This window comes from Megalobrama amblycephala, linkage group LG16 (genome assembly GCF_018812025.1).
Source record: "Megalobrama amblycephala isolate DHTTF-2021 linkage group LG16, ASM1881202v1, whole genome shotgun sequence".
Classification (NCBI taxonomy): domain Eukaryota; kingdom Metazoa; phylum Chordata; class Actinopteri; order Cypriniformes; family Xenocyprididae; genus Megalobrama; species Megalobrama amblycephala.
The window spans coordinates 18,794,832-18,814,165 of record NC_063059.1 but is presented as its reverse complement, the minus strand read 5'-3'; the positions used below and the strand labels follow the sequence as shown (position 1 = coordinate 18,814,165).

Below are 19,334 nucleotides of genomic sequence, written 5' to 3'. Positions count from 1 at the left end.
CACACACACACACACACACACACACACACACACACACACACGTTAGATGCGATTAATCACGATTAATCGATTTGACAGTACAAAAAAGCAGGATAACGACTTTTTTTTTTTTTTTTACAAAAGAAGGGCATTTAACTGCACACTGCTGTGCAATAAAAAAAACTGTCAAATCAATTAATTGTGATTAATCACATCTAACATTTACAAACTTTTATATTAGATGTGATTGATCACGATTAATCGCATCTAGTATAAAAGTTTGTAAATATATATACTGTACATGCACAAACTTTTGTTAGATGTGATTAATCTTGATTAATTGCATCTAGCATAAAAGTTTTTTTTTTTTTTCTCGGGTGTGCATGTATACACATTTGCAAACTTATGTTAGATGTGATTAATCGCGATTAATCGATATGACAGCTCAAAACGAGGATTTAACACTTTACTTGAAGCCTTAATGTATAATGCATTATAAAGGCACTCATAATGTATCTTTTTATAAATAATTGTAACCAAAGTTAAAATGCATTATAATATTTGCAGATTTCTTGTTACATCTGAAATTGGTTGTCATGTTTTAATGCATAATACTTTCTAAAGGTGTAAAAGTGAATAGATAAATATTATAACTGTGTAAGACCATACAATGAAATACAAGGCATAATTAATGCATTAAAATTATTTTAATGCATTATATATAAAGTCTTTACTTGAAGTGTTACCAGTTATTCCTATTAAAAAGCAAAGGTTAACAAGTGCTTTGTATGGAGGAAATCCACTGAGAATAATGGAAGAATAATAAAATGTTATCTAGTAGTTTCCGTTAGGATTCCTCCTCTTCCTCCCCCTGGGTTTGGCTGGAAGCAGATGTTTGGGATGTTTGGTGGAGTGGTGTTGTCCTCCATTTAAAGAGTCCGAATGCAAAAGACAGAGTTCCTATTGCTGCTGCTGAAACTGTGGCAATGAGCTAAAGGAACAGAGACGGATAGCGTAAACATCTACTTGTGAAAATGAGTCCCGTATTATTAGACAATCTAAAAGATGAATCATTATGATGTTAACACAGTAACGTCCCCATGAGGTGATCATGCAATTATACACTATTAAACAAATTAAACAACGAAGGAGCTCATCCAGGCTGTTTCTTTCTTTTCTTTTTTCGTTGTTGAGTGACTGATTTGCGTTTTAAATACACTAAATTGTCCATGCGACAGTATGCTTTTGGACCAGTACAACAGTAAGTCAACATTTGTACTTTAACATCAAAAAATACACAGACCTTTATAGTAGTATCCTGATGTACTTGGAAAGATCGTAGGTGTGCGCTGAACAGTGCCAGTGTGCATGGCAGGTATGCATCGGTGATATTGGTCTCTCTGCATCTACGGAAAAGACAAAGAATAAGAGGTACTGTAATAGTTTGTTAGAACAGTACAGTTAAGTCATTTGAAGTGGACAATGGCAGTCTGAATGTTTTACCGTGATTGTGATGTTGTCTTACCTTTGGTAACAGAGTGATGAGAAGCTTCTGTCTGTCTGTTAAGTGAAGGTGTAGCAAGTTAAGCTCAGAAAGAACACTGAACGGCAGAGTGACTCTCCGTTTTGGACAAGCAGGCCAAGATTATACCAACCCTGAGGAGACAGAAATGTGAATATGGAAATGTAAAAAAAAAAAAAAAAATATTGAGAAAACAACCCTCAAAAAACACCACCATCACAAAACAAAATAATTTAAAAACAAAAAAAAAAACCTAAACAATGAAATAAATAAAAAAAACTGTTAGAACATATAACTAAATAATAATTTGAATAAATGATAGCTTATTAAAACAAACTAATAATAAAATAAATATGTACCTGATAGAACAAATAAATAAAAAATACAGCTTGTTAGAATAATAATAATGTATCTGTTTGAATACGAAAATTAATAAATAAATACAGCTTGTTATTATAACAAACATAAATATAGCCTTAAAAAATATATACATGTTTAAAAAAATGTAATCAAGCTTGTTAGAATAAAATAAATATAGCTTGATAAAACAAATATAGCTGTTAGAATAAATAAATAAATAAAGTTTGTTAGAACAAACAAATAAAATATTGCTTGTTAGAATAAAAATATTTCTGTTAGACTACAAGAATAAAACTAAATATTTCTGTTAGACTACAAGAATAAAACTAAATATTTATGTTAGACTACAAGAATAAAACTAAATATTTCTGTTAAACTAAAAGAATAAAACCTAAATATTTCTGTTAGACTACAAGAATAAAACTAAATATTTCTGTTAAACTAAAAGAATAAAACCTAAATATTTCTGTTAGACTACAAGAATAAAACTAATATTTATGTTAAACTAAAAGAATAAAAACAAATATTTCTGTTAGACTAAAAATAAATATTTCTGTTAGACTAAAATAATAAAAATAAATATTTATGTTAGAATAAAAACAAATATTTCTGTTAGAATATAAGAATAAAAATAAATATTTCTGTTAGACTAAAAATGAATATTTTGGTTAGAAAATAAATATTTCTGTTAGACTAAAATAATAAAAATAAATAATTCTGTTAGACTAAAAGAATAAAAATAATGTTTCTGTTAGACTACAAATAAATATTTCTGTTAGACTACAAGAATAAAAATAAATATTTGTTAGACTAAAACTAAATATTTCTGTTAGACTAAAATAATAAAAATAAATATTTCTGTTAGAATAAAAACAAATATTTCTGTTAGACTAAAAATAAATATTTCTGTTAGAATAAAAACAAATATTTCTGTTAGACTAAAATAATAAAAATAAATAATTCTGTTAGACTAAAAGAATAAAAATAATGTTTCTGTTAGACTACAAATAAATATTTCTGTTAGACTACAAGAATAAAAATAAATATTTGTTAGACTAAAATAAATATTTCTGTTAGACTAAAATAATAAAAATAAATATTTCTGTTAGAATAAAAACAAATATTTCTGTTAGACTAAAAATAAATATTTCTGTTAGAATAAAAACAAATATTTCTGTTAGACTAAAATAATAAAAATAAATAATTCTGTTAGACTAAAATAATAAAAATAAATAATTCTGTTAGACTAAAATAATAAAAATAATGTTTCTGTTAGACTACAAATAAATATTTCTGTTAGACTACAAGAATAAAAATAAATATTTGTTAGACTAAAAATAAATATTTCTGTTAGACTAAAATAATAAAAATAAATATTTCTGTTAGAATAAAAAAATATTTCTGTTAGACTAAAAATAAATATTTCTGTTAGACTAAAATAATAAAAATAAATATTTCTGTTAGAATAAAAACAAATATTTCTGTTAGACTAAAAATAAATATTTCTGTTAGACTAAAATAATAAAAATAAAGATTTCTGTTAGAATAAAAACAAATATTTCTGTTAGACTAAAAATAAATATTTCTGTTAGAATAAAAATATTTCTGAATTAATGAATCTTTTTGAAATACAAATAAAGCAGTTTGAAATCAATAAAAATTGTGTCAGAACAAACAAACATCATTTGGTAGTACAAACAAACAAACAAACAAACCAACCAATAGAGTGAGTGATCTTGATCTTTTCCCCAAAGTAATGACTTCAGATTATTAAATTATTAAATTATTAAATAACTACATTTCCTGATCATTCAAGGTTAGAGCATTTACTGACACTGGTACCTGTGGTTCGTTTTTGAGAGCTGCTTGCTTGTACATCTCTGCAGCATCAGAAACCTCTTTTCTGCCCAAAGCCTGTTCACCATACAACAGATCTCCCATTCTGATCAAAGCTGAGAGGGAAACAAACATCCATCACCGCATGCAGACACTGAAGCTTAAGCTACGGGGAGCATGAGAAAGAGCACATGTACTGACGCACTGACGCAGGACACTGAGTCAAACCTCAGCTGTCCTCAGCTCACTGTAAAGACACATGACTGGCGCCATGAAATCCCACACTAAAATACATTCATTTTATATTATACTGCAGGGGTTGTCAATCTTTTTAGATCTAATATAAAGCAGGGCCGTAACCACACGGACAAGGATGACAAACAGTTAAAAAAAAGTTACATTTAAAGGTATAGTTCACACAAAAATAAATATTCTGACATCATTTATTCACCCTCAAGTAGTTCCAAACCTGTATGAATTTCTTTCTTCTGCTGAACTCCAAGGAAGATATTTAGAAACATTGACTACCACAGTATTTATTTTTTCTCCTATGGAAGTAAATGGGGGGATGAGATCTGCTTGGTCACTGACAATCTTCCAAATATCTTCCTCTGAGTTCAGCAGAACAAAGAAATTCATACAGGTTTAGAACTACTTGAGGGTGAGTAAATGATGACAAAATTTTAATTTTTGGGTGAACTATCCCTTTAAGGCTGGTCGAACTCAGTGGTCTAACAGTGCTTGTCAATGTCAAAATTATTGAGACAGCCAATCAGATAAAAGAAGGCGGGACTTCCTGTTCACCGAAGACAGTTGAAGAAAAGTGCGAATTCCAATGCAACACTTTAGTTTGTTTTTTTTTTTTCAGTGAAAGTGCGTGATAAGATACAAGTAGCTAAACATTTAATACTTGACAAATGTTTGTTTATGATATTTTCAACGACCCACAGTAATATACAGTGATGCAAACTACTCAGCATATGCAAAATGGCGAAAGTACATTAAAAAATGTCAACATTTACAGTATCCATGTCATTCATAACTGAAAGTGATGAGACAAGAAACGTTTTGTGTTTTTGATATATTACACATACAAATAAGAGTGAATGTATGCATATCTTTAAATAAAATATTATTTAAACAGATTACTTCACAACAAGGCTACAATTAGACCTAGAAGTTATTTTACCATTCTTAATACTGTTTCTTTATTCATTAAATCCCTTTTAATCCTTTAATTATTTAATTTCTTTACTTAAAAAGACCCCCTGCCCCAATATATGGTTATGGCCTTGATATAAAGGATCAGACTCTATATAATTACTTTTTCATTACATAAAAAAAAATATGTATTTTAAAAAAATAAATAAAAAATAAATAAAAAATTTGGTATGGTTTATAATACACATACATACATACACATACATATACATATACATATACATATATATATATATATATATAAAAATGAAGAAATGTATTTGTTATAATTACCATAAGGATCTGGAACTTGAGCCTGTACTGACATATTATAATATCTTAACATGCAGTGAGTCACCAGTGCTGGATCCAAAGAGCCCTATAAAAGATTTAAAACATCTATCAAAGCCAATCGAGTGAATATGTTCATCTGCATCTAAAGCAAGTGTTTAGAACAGACTCACTGAGTTGAGTTCACAAAGGTACGCCACATTAAACTGAGCAGCCTCAAATCCACTCTCTGCCGCACTGAGATAATAAATCAAAGACATGATCCTGCAACAATACAAGAGAGAGAGAGAGAGACAGAGAAGTAAACAATAGAAAGTAGCCTCTGCAACATCCTTTTCAAATGTAAATGAAATCTAAAAGCATACTCATATTGTAATTTAATATTATGATAATTATACATTAATATCTGCACTCAAACAAAAAGGTTTACCAGTCTCCTTTGAAATAGGCATTCAGCCCGTTCCTCAAGACTGTTCCCAGATATCCATTCTGTTCAGATGCCCATTTAACCCAACTAAAGTCCAAAGAGAAAGGAGGAAAAAATCCTATCAAGTCACCTTTATTTTTACAGCGCTTTATACAATACAGATTGTTTCAAAGCAACTTTATATTGATCGACAGGAAATAATGATTCAATGACGCAAACAGAGTTCAATTTGAAAGCAAAATGTCAACTAGAAAGAGTTTAGTGATACATAAGAAATAATGAATGTCTTTAACCACTAGGGGATTATGGGTAGCAGAGGAATCATGCCCATTCACATCGAGTGAACACGTGCACACTCAGCTAATTTTATTAAGTTGCATGAAGGGTTGACAAAGCTTGGGTCTATATCTACAATAATAATGATATAAAATATTATTTTGAGTCACATACAGAACAGCGTCCGCTGGGCGTCGAGCAACTTGGCCGGGTAACCCATGAATCCAAATATCTGCCAATTCAATGCCACCGTTTAAGAGTCCTCTCTGGGCTGACTTTAAGTAGTACTTATATGCCTTAAACTGATGAAAAAGCAAAATTATAATTAAAGAAAAACAAAAAAACAAAAAGTCTTTATTTGATTAATATAATAGGTTTAAAAGCACATCGGCGTGTGATTATTTACCTGGTCGGCAGGTTCTCCAGGATAAAGACCCTGGGAATGGAAAACTCCCAAATTCATGGCAGCATCGGGATGACCTTTGGCATCAGCTTCTTCCCACAGATGTACCGCCTTCTCGTAATCCTTCTGGAGGCGCCGGCGCATACTGCTCAGCGCGTCTTAAGTACCAGCCATGAGAAATATATCAGAGCTGTGAGAGCAGGAACAGACCCCTGCGGGATGTAAAATCACTTACAGGTTGTCTATTGAGTGAGACACAGTCAATATGTCAGTAAAAAAAAAAAAAACTAAGCATCCATTACATTAAGTAACATACACAGTGTGCATCAACTAATCAAACTATGTTTATTTTTTTAAAGCCAAAATACTGGTACTCGCCTGTGCGTTCACTTGGGCCATATGACAGTGCTCTGCTGCTAATGAACTATATGGGAATATATATATATATATATATATATATATATATATATATATATATACGGGTTTATATATATATATATATATATATATATATATATATATATATATATCTATCAGAGGTTGCGTTAGACTTTAACATTGTCCGTCGGACAGGGTCGTTAAAAATCCGTCATAATCATGGGGTGAGTAAATTATATTATGAAAGTACTAATCCTTTAATGATAGTCATTTTAATTTTCCTATTTTAATTATAATAACACATTTAACTTTCTTCTTTCTGATGAACACAATCGGAGTTTATTATCCTGACGCATGCAAGCTTTATAATGGCAGTGAATGGGAAACGAGTATTAAGCTGAAGAAAGAGCTTCCATCTAAAGCAAAACATACTCCACACAGCTCTGGGAGGATGATAAAGGCCTACTGAAGAAAAATATCCATATTTAACAAGTAAAATAGCTTCTGCTAAACCACCTTCCATAATCAAGTTAGGAAGAAAGCATAACTGACGTTGCGGATACAAAAGGCGTAGGACGAAGCTTAAAGGGATAGTTCACCCAAAAATGAAAATTTGATGTTTATCTGCTTACCCCCAGCGCATCAAAGATGTAGGTGTCTTTGTTTCTTCAGTAAAACACAAATGATGATTTTTAACTCCAACCGCTGCCGTCTGTCAGTGGTATAATGCAAGTCAGCGGGAACTTGGACTATAAGAGTAAATAAAACACGACAGACAAGTCCAAATTAAACCCTGCGGCTCGTGACAACATATTGATGTCTTAAGACACGAAACGATCGGTTTGTACGAGAAACAGTATTTATATCATTTTTTACCTCTAATGCACCACTATGTCCAACTGCATTCATCACTCGATTCGTGAGGTCTGATCGCGCTCTGACAATGGCAGTGATGTCTCGCGCATATACTTCAATGAGTGCTAGACATCACTGCCATTGTCAGAGCGCGATCAGACCTTACGAATCGAGTGATGAATGCAGTTGGACATAGTGGTGCATTAGAGGTAAAAAAATGATATAAATACTCTTCGGTTTCTCGTACAAACCGATCGTTTCGTGTCTAAGGACATCAACGTGCCGTCACGAGCCGCAGGGTTTCATTTGGATTTGTCTGTCGTGTTTTATTTACTCTTATAGTCCAAGTTCCCGCTGACTTGCATTATACCACTGACAGACGGCAGCGGTTGGAGTTAAAAATCATCATTTGTGTTTTACTGAAGAAACAAAGTCACCTACATCTTGGATGCCCTGGGGGTAAGCAGATAAACATCAAATTTTCATTTTTGGGTGAACTATCCCTTTAAGTGTTTTGAACTGCGAGAGGCGTTATGTTTTCTACATAAGTGGAATATGGAAGGTAGTCTGGCAGAAGCTAGATATTTTACTTTATAACTGGTTAAATATGTAAATTTTTCTTACACAAACGCATCGCTTCGCTTCAAGAAGGCCTTTATTAACCCCCCGGAGCCGTGTGGAGTGTTTATAATGGATGGATGTACTTTCTTGAGATTCATTCACTGCCATTATAAAGCTCAGATGCATCAGGATATTTATTAATATAACTCTGATTGTGTTCAATCAGAAAGAAGAAAGTCTAACACATTTAGGATGGCTTGAGGGTGAGTAAAGCTTGGGCTAATTTTCATTTTAAAGTGAACTAATCCTTCAACATAGTGGCTAAGTTTATGCAACTGGCCCCAGTCTAAACAAATATATGACACCAGCAACAAATACCTGCTCTATTGCTTTCTTCAGGAATGTAACGCCTTTCTGAACATCTTTTGGAACTCCTTGACCCTGTTAATACAAGAAATTAATGATATTTAGTAACGCTTGATTTAGCTTTCTCTTCAGCAGTATTGACTTCAAATGCTTTGCAAGACTGCCCTCTGCTGGCCAAATCAGATATTCTTTATGAACCATCACATTCTGAAACATTAGATTCTGAACAAATACTTCATGATTCAGGTTTGCATACAAGATCGGAAATAGAAAAGCTATAAAGGTCACTGACCGTAAGGAGCACAATGGCGTAGTCGTACATGGACACAGGGTCATTGAGTTTGATGGCTCCTCTTTCATAGTGCTTCACTGCTGTCTGGATGTCTGGAGACACACCTTGCTGACCCCAGAACAACATACGACCCATTGCTTGCTGAATAAATAAATAAATAATTTTTTTTTTTTTTTTTCCAGCAAGGATGTATTAACTTGAAATACGAATAACGGATGCATTAAAAGTGAAATTATAATGTTACAAAAGATTTATATTTTATATACATGTTGTTCTTTCTATTAAATCAAAGAATCATTTTCAACAAAAATGTTAAGCAGCACAACTGTTTTAAACTGATAATAATAATAAGTGTTTCATGAGCATCAAATCAGCATGATTTCTGAAGAATCATGTGACACTGAAGACTGGAGTAATGATGCTGAAAATTCTGCTTTGCTAACACAGGATTAAATTACATTTTAAAATATATTCAAATAAAAAATGTGTTATTTTAAATTCTAACATTACTGTTCTTACTGTAGATTTTGGTCAAATAAATGCAGCCTTGGTGAGCATAAGAGGCTTTTCAAAAAATAAAAAAAATCTTACAAACCTCAAACATTTGAACAAAGACAAACAAAGGAATTCAACTTTAAAGACTGTAAGAGCGAGTATTGTTATTTTCATGTCCAAATATGCTCACAGTACAGAGGAAAAGCGTCAAAATAGAAGACTAAGATTCTGTGCATTTTATTGTTTGTTGGATGTGAATTGTAGTACCTCAGCTTCAGCCACTCCACTTCGTGCCTGCAGCTTTAGCCAGTGAAATAGATCATCGTTTTCATTGGTTTGGGCCCTCAGGGTCTCTTCATCATTTAAACGTATTAACTCAACAAACGTCTAGAGAGAAGATTAAATGTTATTTAGAAAGCCATTGAAATTGCCTTGCACAGTGTAAAGGAGCATACTGACTACTACTGGACTTATTGTAAACATGCAAGGACTTTTGGAAAAACTTTATAAAGTGTAACCTGATTTTTATATTAATCTTATTTCATAATGAGCTTATATAGGTATTACAGAAGATGTCTTTACAAATTTCTACTGGATAAGACATTTTTAACGATTTGTTGTGTCTCACAGCCTCATTTTTATCTGTTAAAATGAATTGTATTAATACAACTTAATTTATCCCCCATGAAACTGGATAAAATTTATGGAGCCCTTAAGGGAAAATGGTGTAGGAAAAATATATACATGTATATACAAACACTTTTGTTTTTGCCCCCATTTTTCATGAGCTGAACTCAAAGATCTAAGACTTCTTCTATGTACACAAAAGGCCTATTTATCTCAAATATTGTTTACAAATCTGTCTAAATCTGTGTTAGTGAGCACTTCTCCTTTGCCGAGATAATCCATCCACCTCACAGGTGTGGCATATCAAGATGCTGATTAGACAGTGTGATTATTGCACAGGTGTGCCTTAGGCTGGCCACAATAAAAGGCCACTATAAAATGTGCTGTATTGGGGGGTCCGAAAACCAGTCAGTATCTGGTGTGACCACCATTTGCCTCACGCAGTGCAACACATCTCCTTCATATAGAGTTGATCAGGTTGTTGGTTGTGGCTTGTGGAATGTTGGTCCACTCCTCTTCAATGGCTGTGCGAAGTTACTGGATATTGGCAGGAACGGGAACACACTGTCGTATACGCCGATCCAGAGCATCCCAAACATGCTCAATGGGTGACATGTCTGGTGAGTATGCTGGTCATGCAAGAACTGGGTTGTTTTCAGCTTCCAGGAATTGTGTACAGATCCTTGCAACATGGGGCCGTGCATTATCATGCTGCAACATGAAGTGATGGTCATGGATGAATGGCACAACAATGGGCCTCAGGATCTCGTCACGGTATCTCTGTGCATTCAAAATGCCATCAATAAAATGCACCTGTGTTAATTGTCCATAACATACGCCTGCCCATACCATAACCCCAACGCCACCATGGGCCACTCGATCCACTACGTTGACAACAGCAAACCGCTCACCCACACAACGCCATACACGCTGTCTGCCATCTGCCCTGTACAGAGAAAACCGGGATTCATCCGTGAAGAGAACACCTCTCCAAAGTGCCAGATGCCATCGAATGTGAGCATTTGCCCACTCATGTTGGTTACGACGACGGACTGCAGTCAGGTCGAAACCCCAATGAGGACGACGAGCATGCAGATGAACTTCCCTGAGACGGTTTCTGACAGATTGTGCAGAAATTCTTTGGTTATGCAAACCGATTGTTGCAGCAGCTGTCCGGGTGGCTGGTCTCAGATGATCTTGGAGGTGAAGATACTGGATATGGAGGTCCTGGGCTGGTGTGGTTACACGTGGTCTGCGGTTGTGAGGCCGGTTGGATGTACTGCCAAATTCTCTGAAATGCCTTTGAAGACGGCTTATGGTAAAGAAATGAACATTCAATTCACGAGCAACAGCTCTGGTGGACATTCCTGCAGTCAGCGTGCCAACTCAAACTTGCGACATCTGTGGCATTGTGCTGTGTGATAAAACTGCACATTTTAGAGTGGCCTTTTATTGTGGCCAGCCTAAGGCACACCTGTGCAATAATCATGCTGTCTAATCAGCATCTTGATATGCCACACCTGTGAGGTGGATGGATTATCTTGGCAAAGGAGAAGTGCTCACTAACACAGATTTAGACAGATTTGTAAACAATATTTGAGATAAATAGGCCTTTTGTTTACATAGAAGAAGTCTTAGATCTTTGAGTTCAGCACATGAAAAATGGGGGCAAAAACAAAAGTGTTGCATTATATATATATATATATATATATATATATATATATATATATATATATATATATATATATATATATATATATATATATATATATATATGAGACTGGTTGAGTACAGATTGTCTAAGTGAATAGTACGTTTTTTGGGACACAACTATTGTGTTCACTCAAAAAAGTATTGTGTTCTCTCGCAAATCCATAGCATTCCGAGAAACATTACGTTCATTACATTCTCTCAGCAGTATTACGTGTTACCCAGTGTTACCCTTACCCTAAAAAGGTCCCTTACTTGCTGTGGGGTGGGTTTCTTCTGATCCATGCTGGTTTGTCTCGCAATATTAATGTAATAAGCATAGGAAAGGTCACGGTCAGGGGTCACCTCCAGGTCACCAACATGGTGCATGTGCCCTAAACGCAGGAGCGCCAATCTCCAGTCCTTCTGAGCTGCCAACAGGGACAACAGCCAAGCCTGCAGTGCCACAGATCAGGTTCCATTGGCTAATTCTCATTCACATTTTGTTGTATTATACTGCAATGCTAATTGTTCACATTACAATTACAAATGTAAGATTAATACTGGAGTGACCTGATCACTACATAACCCCAAAACACACACCTTGTACGGCTGTCTCTCGACTCCAATTCCACTGCTGTAGAGCACAGAGGACAGATGTAGTGCTCTATAGTCTCCTAAGCAGCCAGAATGCAGCAGGAAAGGCATCATCCTGGTTATAACCTTCACACTGTGAGCTGTACTGATCTTACGGAGGACTAGAGCATATAGCATCCTGCCCACTGCTGTAGCATTCACCCCGCCTACAATAGAGGAAACAATAAAAGGACAAAAGTACAAAGAAACATGCCCGTCTATGTAAAATTCACTGAAATATCAACCCACTCCTGAATGTCCTTTAGCCTACATAATCGTCAGACAATCTCTTCTGAGTGAACTGTAAAGCAGCAAGATGCGTGACATAAGAGTAGATAGCGGTAATGCATGATCTAATGCATTGCAGATTCGTCAGAATGAAAAACAGAATGTGTGTGTGTGTGGGGGGGGATTTGAGTGTGTATTTTGAGTGTGTTTAGCTCCAGGTTGATGTGACTGCACCAGACAGCCAGCTGTTCAACTTCTCTTCTATATGACTCATCAGTTATCAAAATCCTGGATAAGGCCAATGACTGTGGAGCTTAACAGAGAATTCTTTGGAAGTGCAATCATTTGTGTAGAAGGAAAAGAGCAGTGGGGAGAAAATGCGGAGTGTGGAGCGCCAGTGCAGATTTTGCAGGTGTTGGATGTGAATTTTCCCCATTCTCTATGGCAGTGGTTCTCAAACCTGTCCTGGGGACCCCCACCACTGTATGTCTCCATCATAAGACACACCCAATTCAACTATTGCAGCCTCTGCTAATTAGCTGATGACTTGAATCAGGTGTGTTAGATGAGGGAAACATGAAAAAAAAAGGTGTTGTGCAGTGGTGGGAGGTACCCAGGACAGGTTTGAGAACCACTAATCTAGGGATGCTGCCTGTCTGTCAAGAAGCTGGTAATCCACTGACAGATGGAGGAGGAGGGCACAGAGTTAATTGGGGCAAGAAAAGGTTTGGGATGATAGTGTTGAAGGCCAAGCTGAAGTCCACAAACAGGATCCTCACATAAGTCCCTGGTTTTTCCAGATGTTCCAGTATGTATTGTGATCCCATGTTGACTGCATCATCCACAGACCTGTTTGCCTGATAAACAAACTGAAGGGGGTCTAGCAAGGGTCTAGCGATGTCCTTCAGGTGACAGCCCTGGACCCGTCGAGGCATGGACTCCACTAGACTCCTGAAGGTGTGCTGTGGTATCTGCACCAAGATGTTAGCAGCAGACCCTTTAATTCCTGTAAGTTGCGAGGTGGAGCCTCCATGGATCAGACTTGTTTGTTCAGCACATACCACAGATGCTCAATTGGATTGAGATCTGGGGAATTTGGAGGCCAAGTCAACACCTCAAACTCATTGTTGTGCTCCTCAAACCATTCCTGAACAATTTTTGCTTTGTGGTAGGGTGCATTATCCTGCTGAAAGAGGACTATAGCCACCAGGGAATACCGTTTCCATGAAAGAGTGTACATGGTCTGCAACAATGCTAAGGTAGGTGGTACGTGTCAAAGTACATGTAACATCCATATGGATGGCAGGACCCAAAGTTCCCCAGCAGAACATTGCCCAAAGCATCACAGTGCCTCCGTCGGCTTGCTTTCTTCTCATAGTGCATCCTGGTGCCAAGCGACGCACAAACACCCGACCATCCATGTAATGTAAAAGAAAATGTGATTCATCAGACGAGGCCACCTTCTTCCATTGCTCCGTGGTCCAGTTCTGATGCTCACGTGCCCACTGTTGGCACTTTCGGCGGTGGACAGGGGTCAGCATGGGCACCCTGACTGGTCTGCAGCTATGCAGCCCAATACGCAACAAACTGAGATTCACTGTGTATTCTGACACCTTTCTATCAGAACCAGCATTAACTTCTTGAGCAATTTGAGTTACAGGAGCTCATCTGTTGGATCGGACCACACGGGCCAGCCTTCGCTCCCCACGTGCATCAATGAGCCTTGGCCGCCCATGACCCTGTCGCCGGTTCACCACTATTCCTTCCTTGGACCACTTTTGATAGATACTGACCACTGCAGACTGGGAACACCCCACAAGAGCTGCAGTTTGGAGATGCTCTGACCACAGTCGTCTAGCCATTCACAATTTGGCCCTTGTTAAACTCACTCAAATCCTTATGCTTGCCCATTTTTCCTGCTTCTAACACATCAAGCTTTGAGGACAAAATGTTCACTTGCTGCCTAATTTATCCCACCCACTAAGCAGGTGCCGTGATGAAGAGATAATCAGTGTTCATTTACTTCACCTGTCAGTGGTCGTAATGTTAAACCTGATCGATGTATAAGACTTGTATAATAAATAACATATATAATCTTACCATATTTCTGTGACAGTAGTTTGGTCAACTGTGCAACTTGGCGTCTGTAAGGATTCGTCTGCGATTCAAAGAACATACATTGCTCTGTTGAGTTCACTGTACTGTGATTCAGCAGCAGCAGCTCTGTGTATGTGTCCAAACAGCTGTCTGGATGTGAACATACATAAATACATACATAACTGTAGATAATGACAAAAATACATATTTTAACTCTAGCACTAGCTAGTGGACATCTGTGGTACTTACCTGATAGTCTCTTTAAAGTGAGAGAGTGACTTGGCACAGACAGGAAAAGCTCGGATTTGAAATTTTGACAAGACTGGAACCATCCAGTTATATTCACCTTTGATAATACATGAGGAAGGTGAATCTCATCCTGTGAAGATATATAAAACATTACTATGCTTAATCCAGGGAATCAGCATGACACTAAAGCAACGCCAAAATCCTGGGCTCAATTTCAAGGGAATGCAACAACTGTTAAAACTGTATATGCCATAAGTCACGTTGGTTAAAATAATCTTTAAGTGATATAAAAATTATCATATTTTACCGGGTCAGCTGGGAGCCCCTGTGTGCGATAGAATGCAGTCGGTCCATAATATCCTTCAATCCCCTGTATGAATTTACCTCCACCAAGCACAAAATAGCCATGCGTGTCATCCAACATGACGTTTATGCCAAATCTGCACAAAACACCAGGTATTTTTATAGCAACTACTGTGAAACTTAAATATTACTGCTTTAAATGAAGATTCTTACATGTGCTCATCAGCTTTCATAACAAATTGTCTGCTGTCCGTCAGTACATGCAATAGAAACTTTTGCCTACAGGTGAGGAAAATATAAGAATATATATTTTAAATATGAAAGAACAGAAGCAGTTTGCACTACAGTAGTGAGCCAAACTACAGTAGGAAGGTGCACAAATGTTGTAATTGACCATTATATATAATAAAATAAGTAAAAAAAAGTTATATATATATATATATATACAGTCCAAAAGTTTGGAACCACTAAGATTTTTAATGTTTTTAAAATAAGTTTCGTCTGCTCACCAAGGCTACATTTATTTAATTAAAAATACAGTAAAAAACAGTAATATTGTGAAATATTATTACAATTTAAAATAACTGTGTACTATTTAAATATATTTGACAAAGTAATTTATTCCTGTGATGCAAAGCTGAATTTTCAGCATCGTTACTCCAGTCTTCAGTGTCACATGATCCTTCAGAAATCATTCTAATATGCTGATTTGCTGCTCAATAAACATTTATGATTATTTTCAATGTTGAAAACAGTTTTTTTTTCAGGATTCCTTGATGAATAGAAAGTTCAAAAGAACAGCATTTATCTGAAATACAAAGCTTCTGTAGCATTATACACTACCGTTCAAAAGTTTGGGGTCAGTAAGAATTTTTATTTTTATTTTTTTGAAAAGAAATTAAAGAAATGAATACTTTTATTCAGCAAGGATGCATTAAATCAATCAAAAGTGGCAGTAAAGACATTTATAATGTTACAAAAGATTAGATTTCAGATAAACACTGTTCTTTTGAACTTTCTATTCATCAAATAATCCTGAAAAAAAAATATTGTACACAATATTTGTACACAAATATTTTGTACAATTGTACACATTAAATGTTTCAGATCAGCATATTAGAATGATTTCTGAAGGATCATGTGACACTGAAGACTGGAGTAATGATGCTGAAAATTCAGCTTTGCCATCACAGGAATAAATTACTTTGTGAAATATATTCAAATAGAAAACAGTTATTTTAAATTGTAATAATATTTCACAATATTACTGTTTTTTACTGTATTTTTAATTAAATAAATGTAGCCTTGGTGAGCAGACGAAACTTCTTTTAAAAACATTAAAAATCTTAGTGGTTCCAAACTTTTGGACTGCACTGATATATATATATATATATATATATATATATATATATATATATATATATATATATATATATATATATATATATATACACATGATTTTTTTCCCCCTCAGATACATAAGATAAGATATAAGAATAAGATATTTCATTTTTATTTTTCAGGTGGTTGTGGTTGTGTATGCATTTTTATTCATTTGCTGCATTTTTATTCATTTGCTGACCAAGGTATATTTACGATAAACTAATTTTCAAATCTCCCCAATTTAAAGAACCAAACCTGCCCCTTTTGTGCCACCAAGATCATTCAGTACTATGTGATCATCACAAATGTATGCATCCAGTCACGATCTCACCATTCGTCCCAGAATCTCCAGGTTGATGCGACACCACTGATGAAGAGGAACCTTAAACGATGAAAGAAACGCTGATGAGTGCCCGGCTTCTCCATGCACCTGGATGTGAATCTTACCTGAACGAATCAGACAAAAATAAATAAGGTAACTGATCAAAATCAGAAATGAGTGAGAATGGTCTGAGATTGTTACAGTCTTACCAATGTCAGTGAGGAACAAGGTAGGGGTGGCATAATTATTTTTCACATCAATGTGGTGCAGCAGTCCACATAAACGGTTACGGCAAGGTTTTGTCAACAAAACCCAGAAAGAAACAGCACACCTAAAGAGTCAGAATCATCAATAACTCAGTTATTCTGTGAATTAAATTAGTAAACTTAAGCCTGGTTGCCAAATAAGTAGAAGCTCTCACCAGGGGTAATAGATGGATTTGATTCTCAGCCCTTCCAAAACTTCATTTCTGAATGGCTCGAGGGTTTTAATGATACCATAACGTTCACCAGTAGAGGCATACAATGTGGAAAGAAAAGATGTCACCTCTTAAGGGTAAAGAAAAGAGATAAAGATACATTTACATGCACTTTTAATGGTTAAACTTGCAAATAAAAATACTAAAAAGGGAAATTATTGTGCCATTGATGTATTTTGTGTTGCTTAAGTGTATAATATAATATCATACTATAATATAATAATACCATTTTCTTCTGCGCACTGTTGCATGCCATCTCTCCTGACTCTCCAGAGCAGATCTGTGTCCCAGTTGGCACAAAGCAGGTGTTGTTTGAAGGGTCGACTCAGTGGTGAGTGAATATCGAGGGGAACCGTGACACTGGCTCGAGAAAACCTGCCCGGTCCGATGGATTCATCAGGGCCGATCCAGCCACGCAATAAACAGCTGAGAACCCAGTCAGAACTGCGTATTATCCAATCGGGTCGGTACACAAGCCAGTCAGGAAAACTCACGATCACCACTCGGGTTCTGACACGTCCGGGCTCGCAGGTCCAGTATTTGTGAAAAACAGCTGAGGTAGATCCAGTATCAAAAGAAACCAGAACCTGAACGTGTACTTCGGACGACTCATAACAGGTGTACTCAACGCGTAAAGGACAATTGGAGACTGGCGCGTCAGGTGCGTCGAGGAAAGCCACATTACCTGTGCTGGATCGGCTCAGACAGCCAGTTAAAAGCATCTGATTATAAACAAATAAACAAAAGACATTTAATTAAGGATGCAAACTATAGACCTCTAATTTGCATATGAATAGTAGTGTACTTACAGAAACAATGACATGTAAACAAAAATTCAAATCTCCCATTCATTCGTCTTCAAAAACCATCAACTACGAGAAGATGTGGATTAAACGAAACAACTATCTAATTAAAATGAAAACACAGACTCATATTGTTGCGTTATTTGGCTGCGGTTGTCATATCCGCGTCAATGACTGTTACACTGCAGGATTTCATGTGATCAAATGCCGAAGCAGGTACCAGAGCACGCAAACAGGCCCGGGATAACATCCTGTTTGAGCTGCAGGTGTAAGTTTAAGCAAACAGAACGGTCATTTCCACCCTCTAATGTAAATCTTGCTTACTCATGATTCATGAATAATTCTTCTCATGAAAAGTGCTGTATCTGATCATGGCCTGCCTGTAATTCGCATTGGGATGTACAAGTGCTTTTCTGTATGTGTGAATATGATGATTTGACGGTTCCCTATGCAGACATGCTCATGAATGTTGCAAATTTCAGAATTAGCTCCGCAGTTATTTTAAATAAATTGTCCACACCCTACAGGAAGTTGAATTAGAATAACAGGAAGTGGAATTTACTGAATTGTTTACAATTCAGAAAAATTGGAGTACTAGAGACCGTCTTCCACCTTTTTTAACCCTTGTGCATCAAAAAAAAGTTACACATAGGTGCAAAATGGACAAAAATGTCCATGTCCAAAAACTGTCATAAAAATATGATTTATTAATATTTTTTTCCACTTTCACTGATGTCAATTTTTTAACCAGCATCTGTTCTATCCATATAGATACCAAACATTCATTCATTTTAAGAACTGTAACCCTTTAAATGCTGGTTTGTTTACATAATGCCATGGGTGTTTTTTTTTTTTTTTATGAAAAAATTAAAAATAGTAGTTTATTTTCATAAACTAAATGCTAAGCAGATTTTTTTTTCTTTGCTTATTAGATTCTTGGGTGTGTCAATGAAGAACAACAACATTAATTTTGAGGCATTTATATTTTTTATGTAGTGTCAGATTTTTTAAAAAACTATAGAAATATTATATATTAATATTTTTTTTCCACTTTCACTGACTGTTTTTTTTATCAGCATCTCTTCTATTCATAATTACCAAACATTCATTCATTTTCAGAATTTTAACACTTCACAAATCGGTTTCTTTACATCCTCAGATTCTAATGCACCTGTGTGCTCACTGTCAGTGGGCAACACTAGCTTCAGAGCTTCCTCTGCTGAGTAACGTCTCTTCATCTTGCAAACAATGAAATGATCAACCCCTCAAGCACCACAT

The 19,334-nt window shown here is 35.6% G+C and overlaps 1 protein-coding gene across 1 annotated transcript; it reads right to left on the bottom strand.

Annotated features, from left to right (window-relative positions):
* Positions 1 to 462: 462 nt before the first annotated feature.
* Positions 463 to 18,595, bottom strand: LOC125248861 (protein sel-1 homolog 3). The gene is given in 26 exon segments (XM_048161004.1): positions 463 to 970; positions 1,283 to 1,398; positions 1,519 to 1,591; positions 1,594 to 1,635; positions 3,704 to 3,813; positions 5,192 to 5,276; positions 5,362 to 5,452; positions 5,619 to 5,702; positions 6,066 to 6,193; positions 6,298 to 6,420; positions 6,462 to 6,506; positions 8,467 to 8,529; positions 8,747 to 8,887; positions 9,509 to 9,628; positions 11,834 to 12,013; positions 12,161 to 12,360; positions 14,522 to 14,668; positions 14,768 to 14,897; positions 15,075 to 15,207; positions 15,284 to 15,312; positions 15,314 to 15,349; positions 16,785 to 16,900; positions 16,985 to 17,106; positions 17,197 to 17,323; positions 17,480 to 17,975; positions 18,063 to 18,595. Coding segments are annotated over 26 exon segments (3,120 nt in total). The 5' UTR covers positions 18,102 to 18,595; the 3' UTR covers positions 463 to 826.
* Between the last annotated feature and the right edge of the window lie 739 nt (positions 18,596 to 19,334).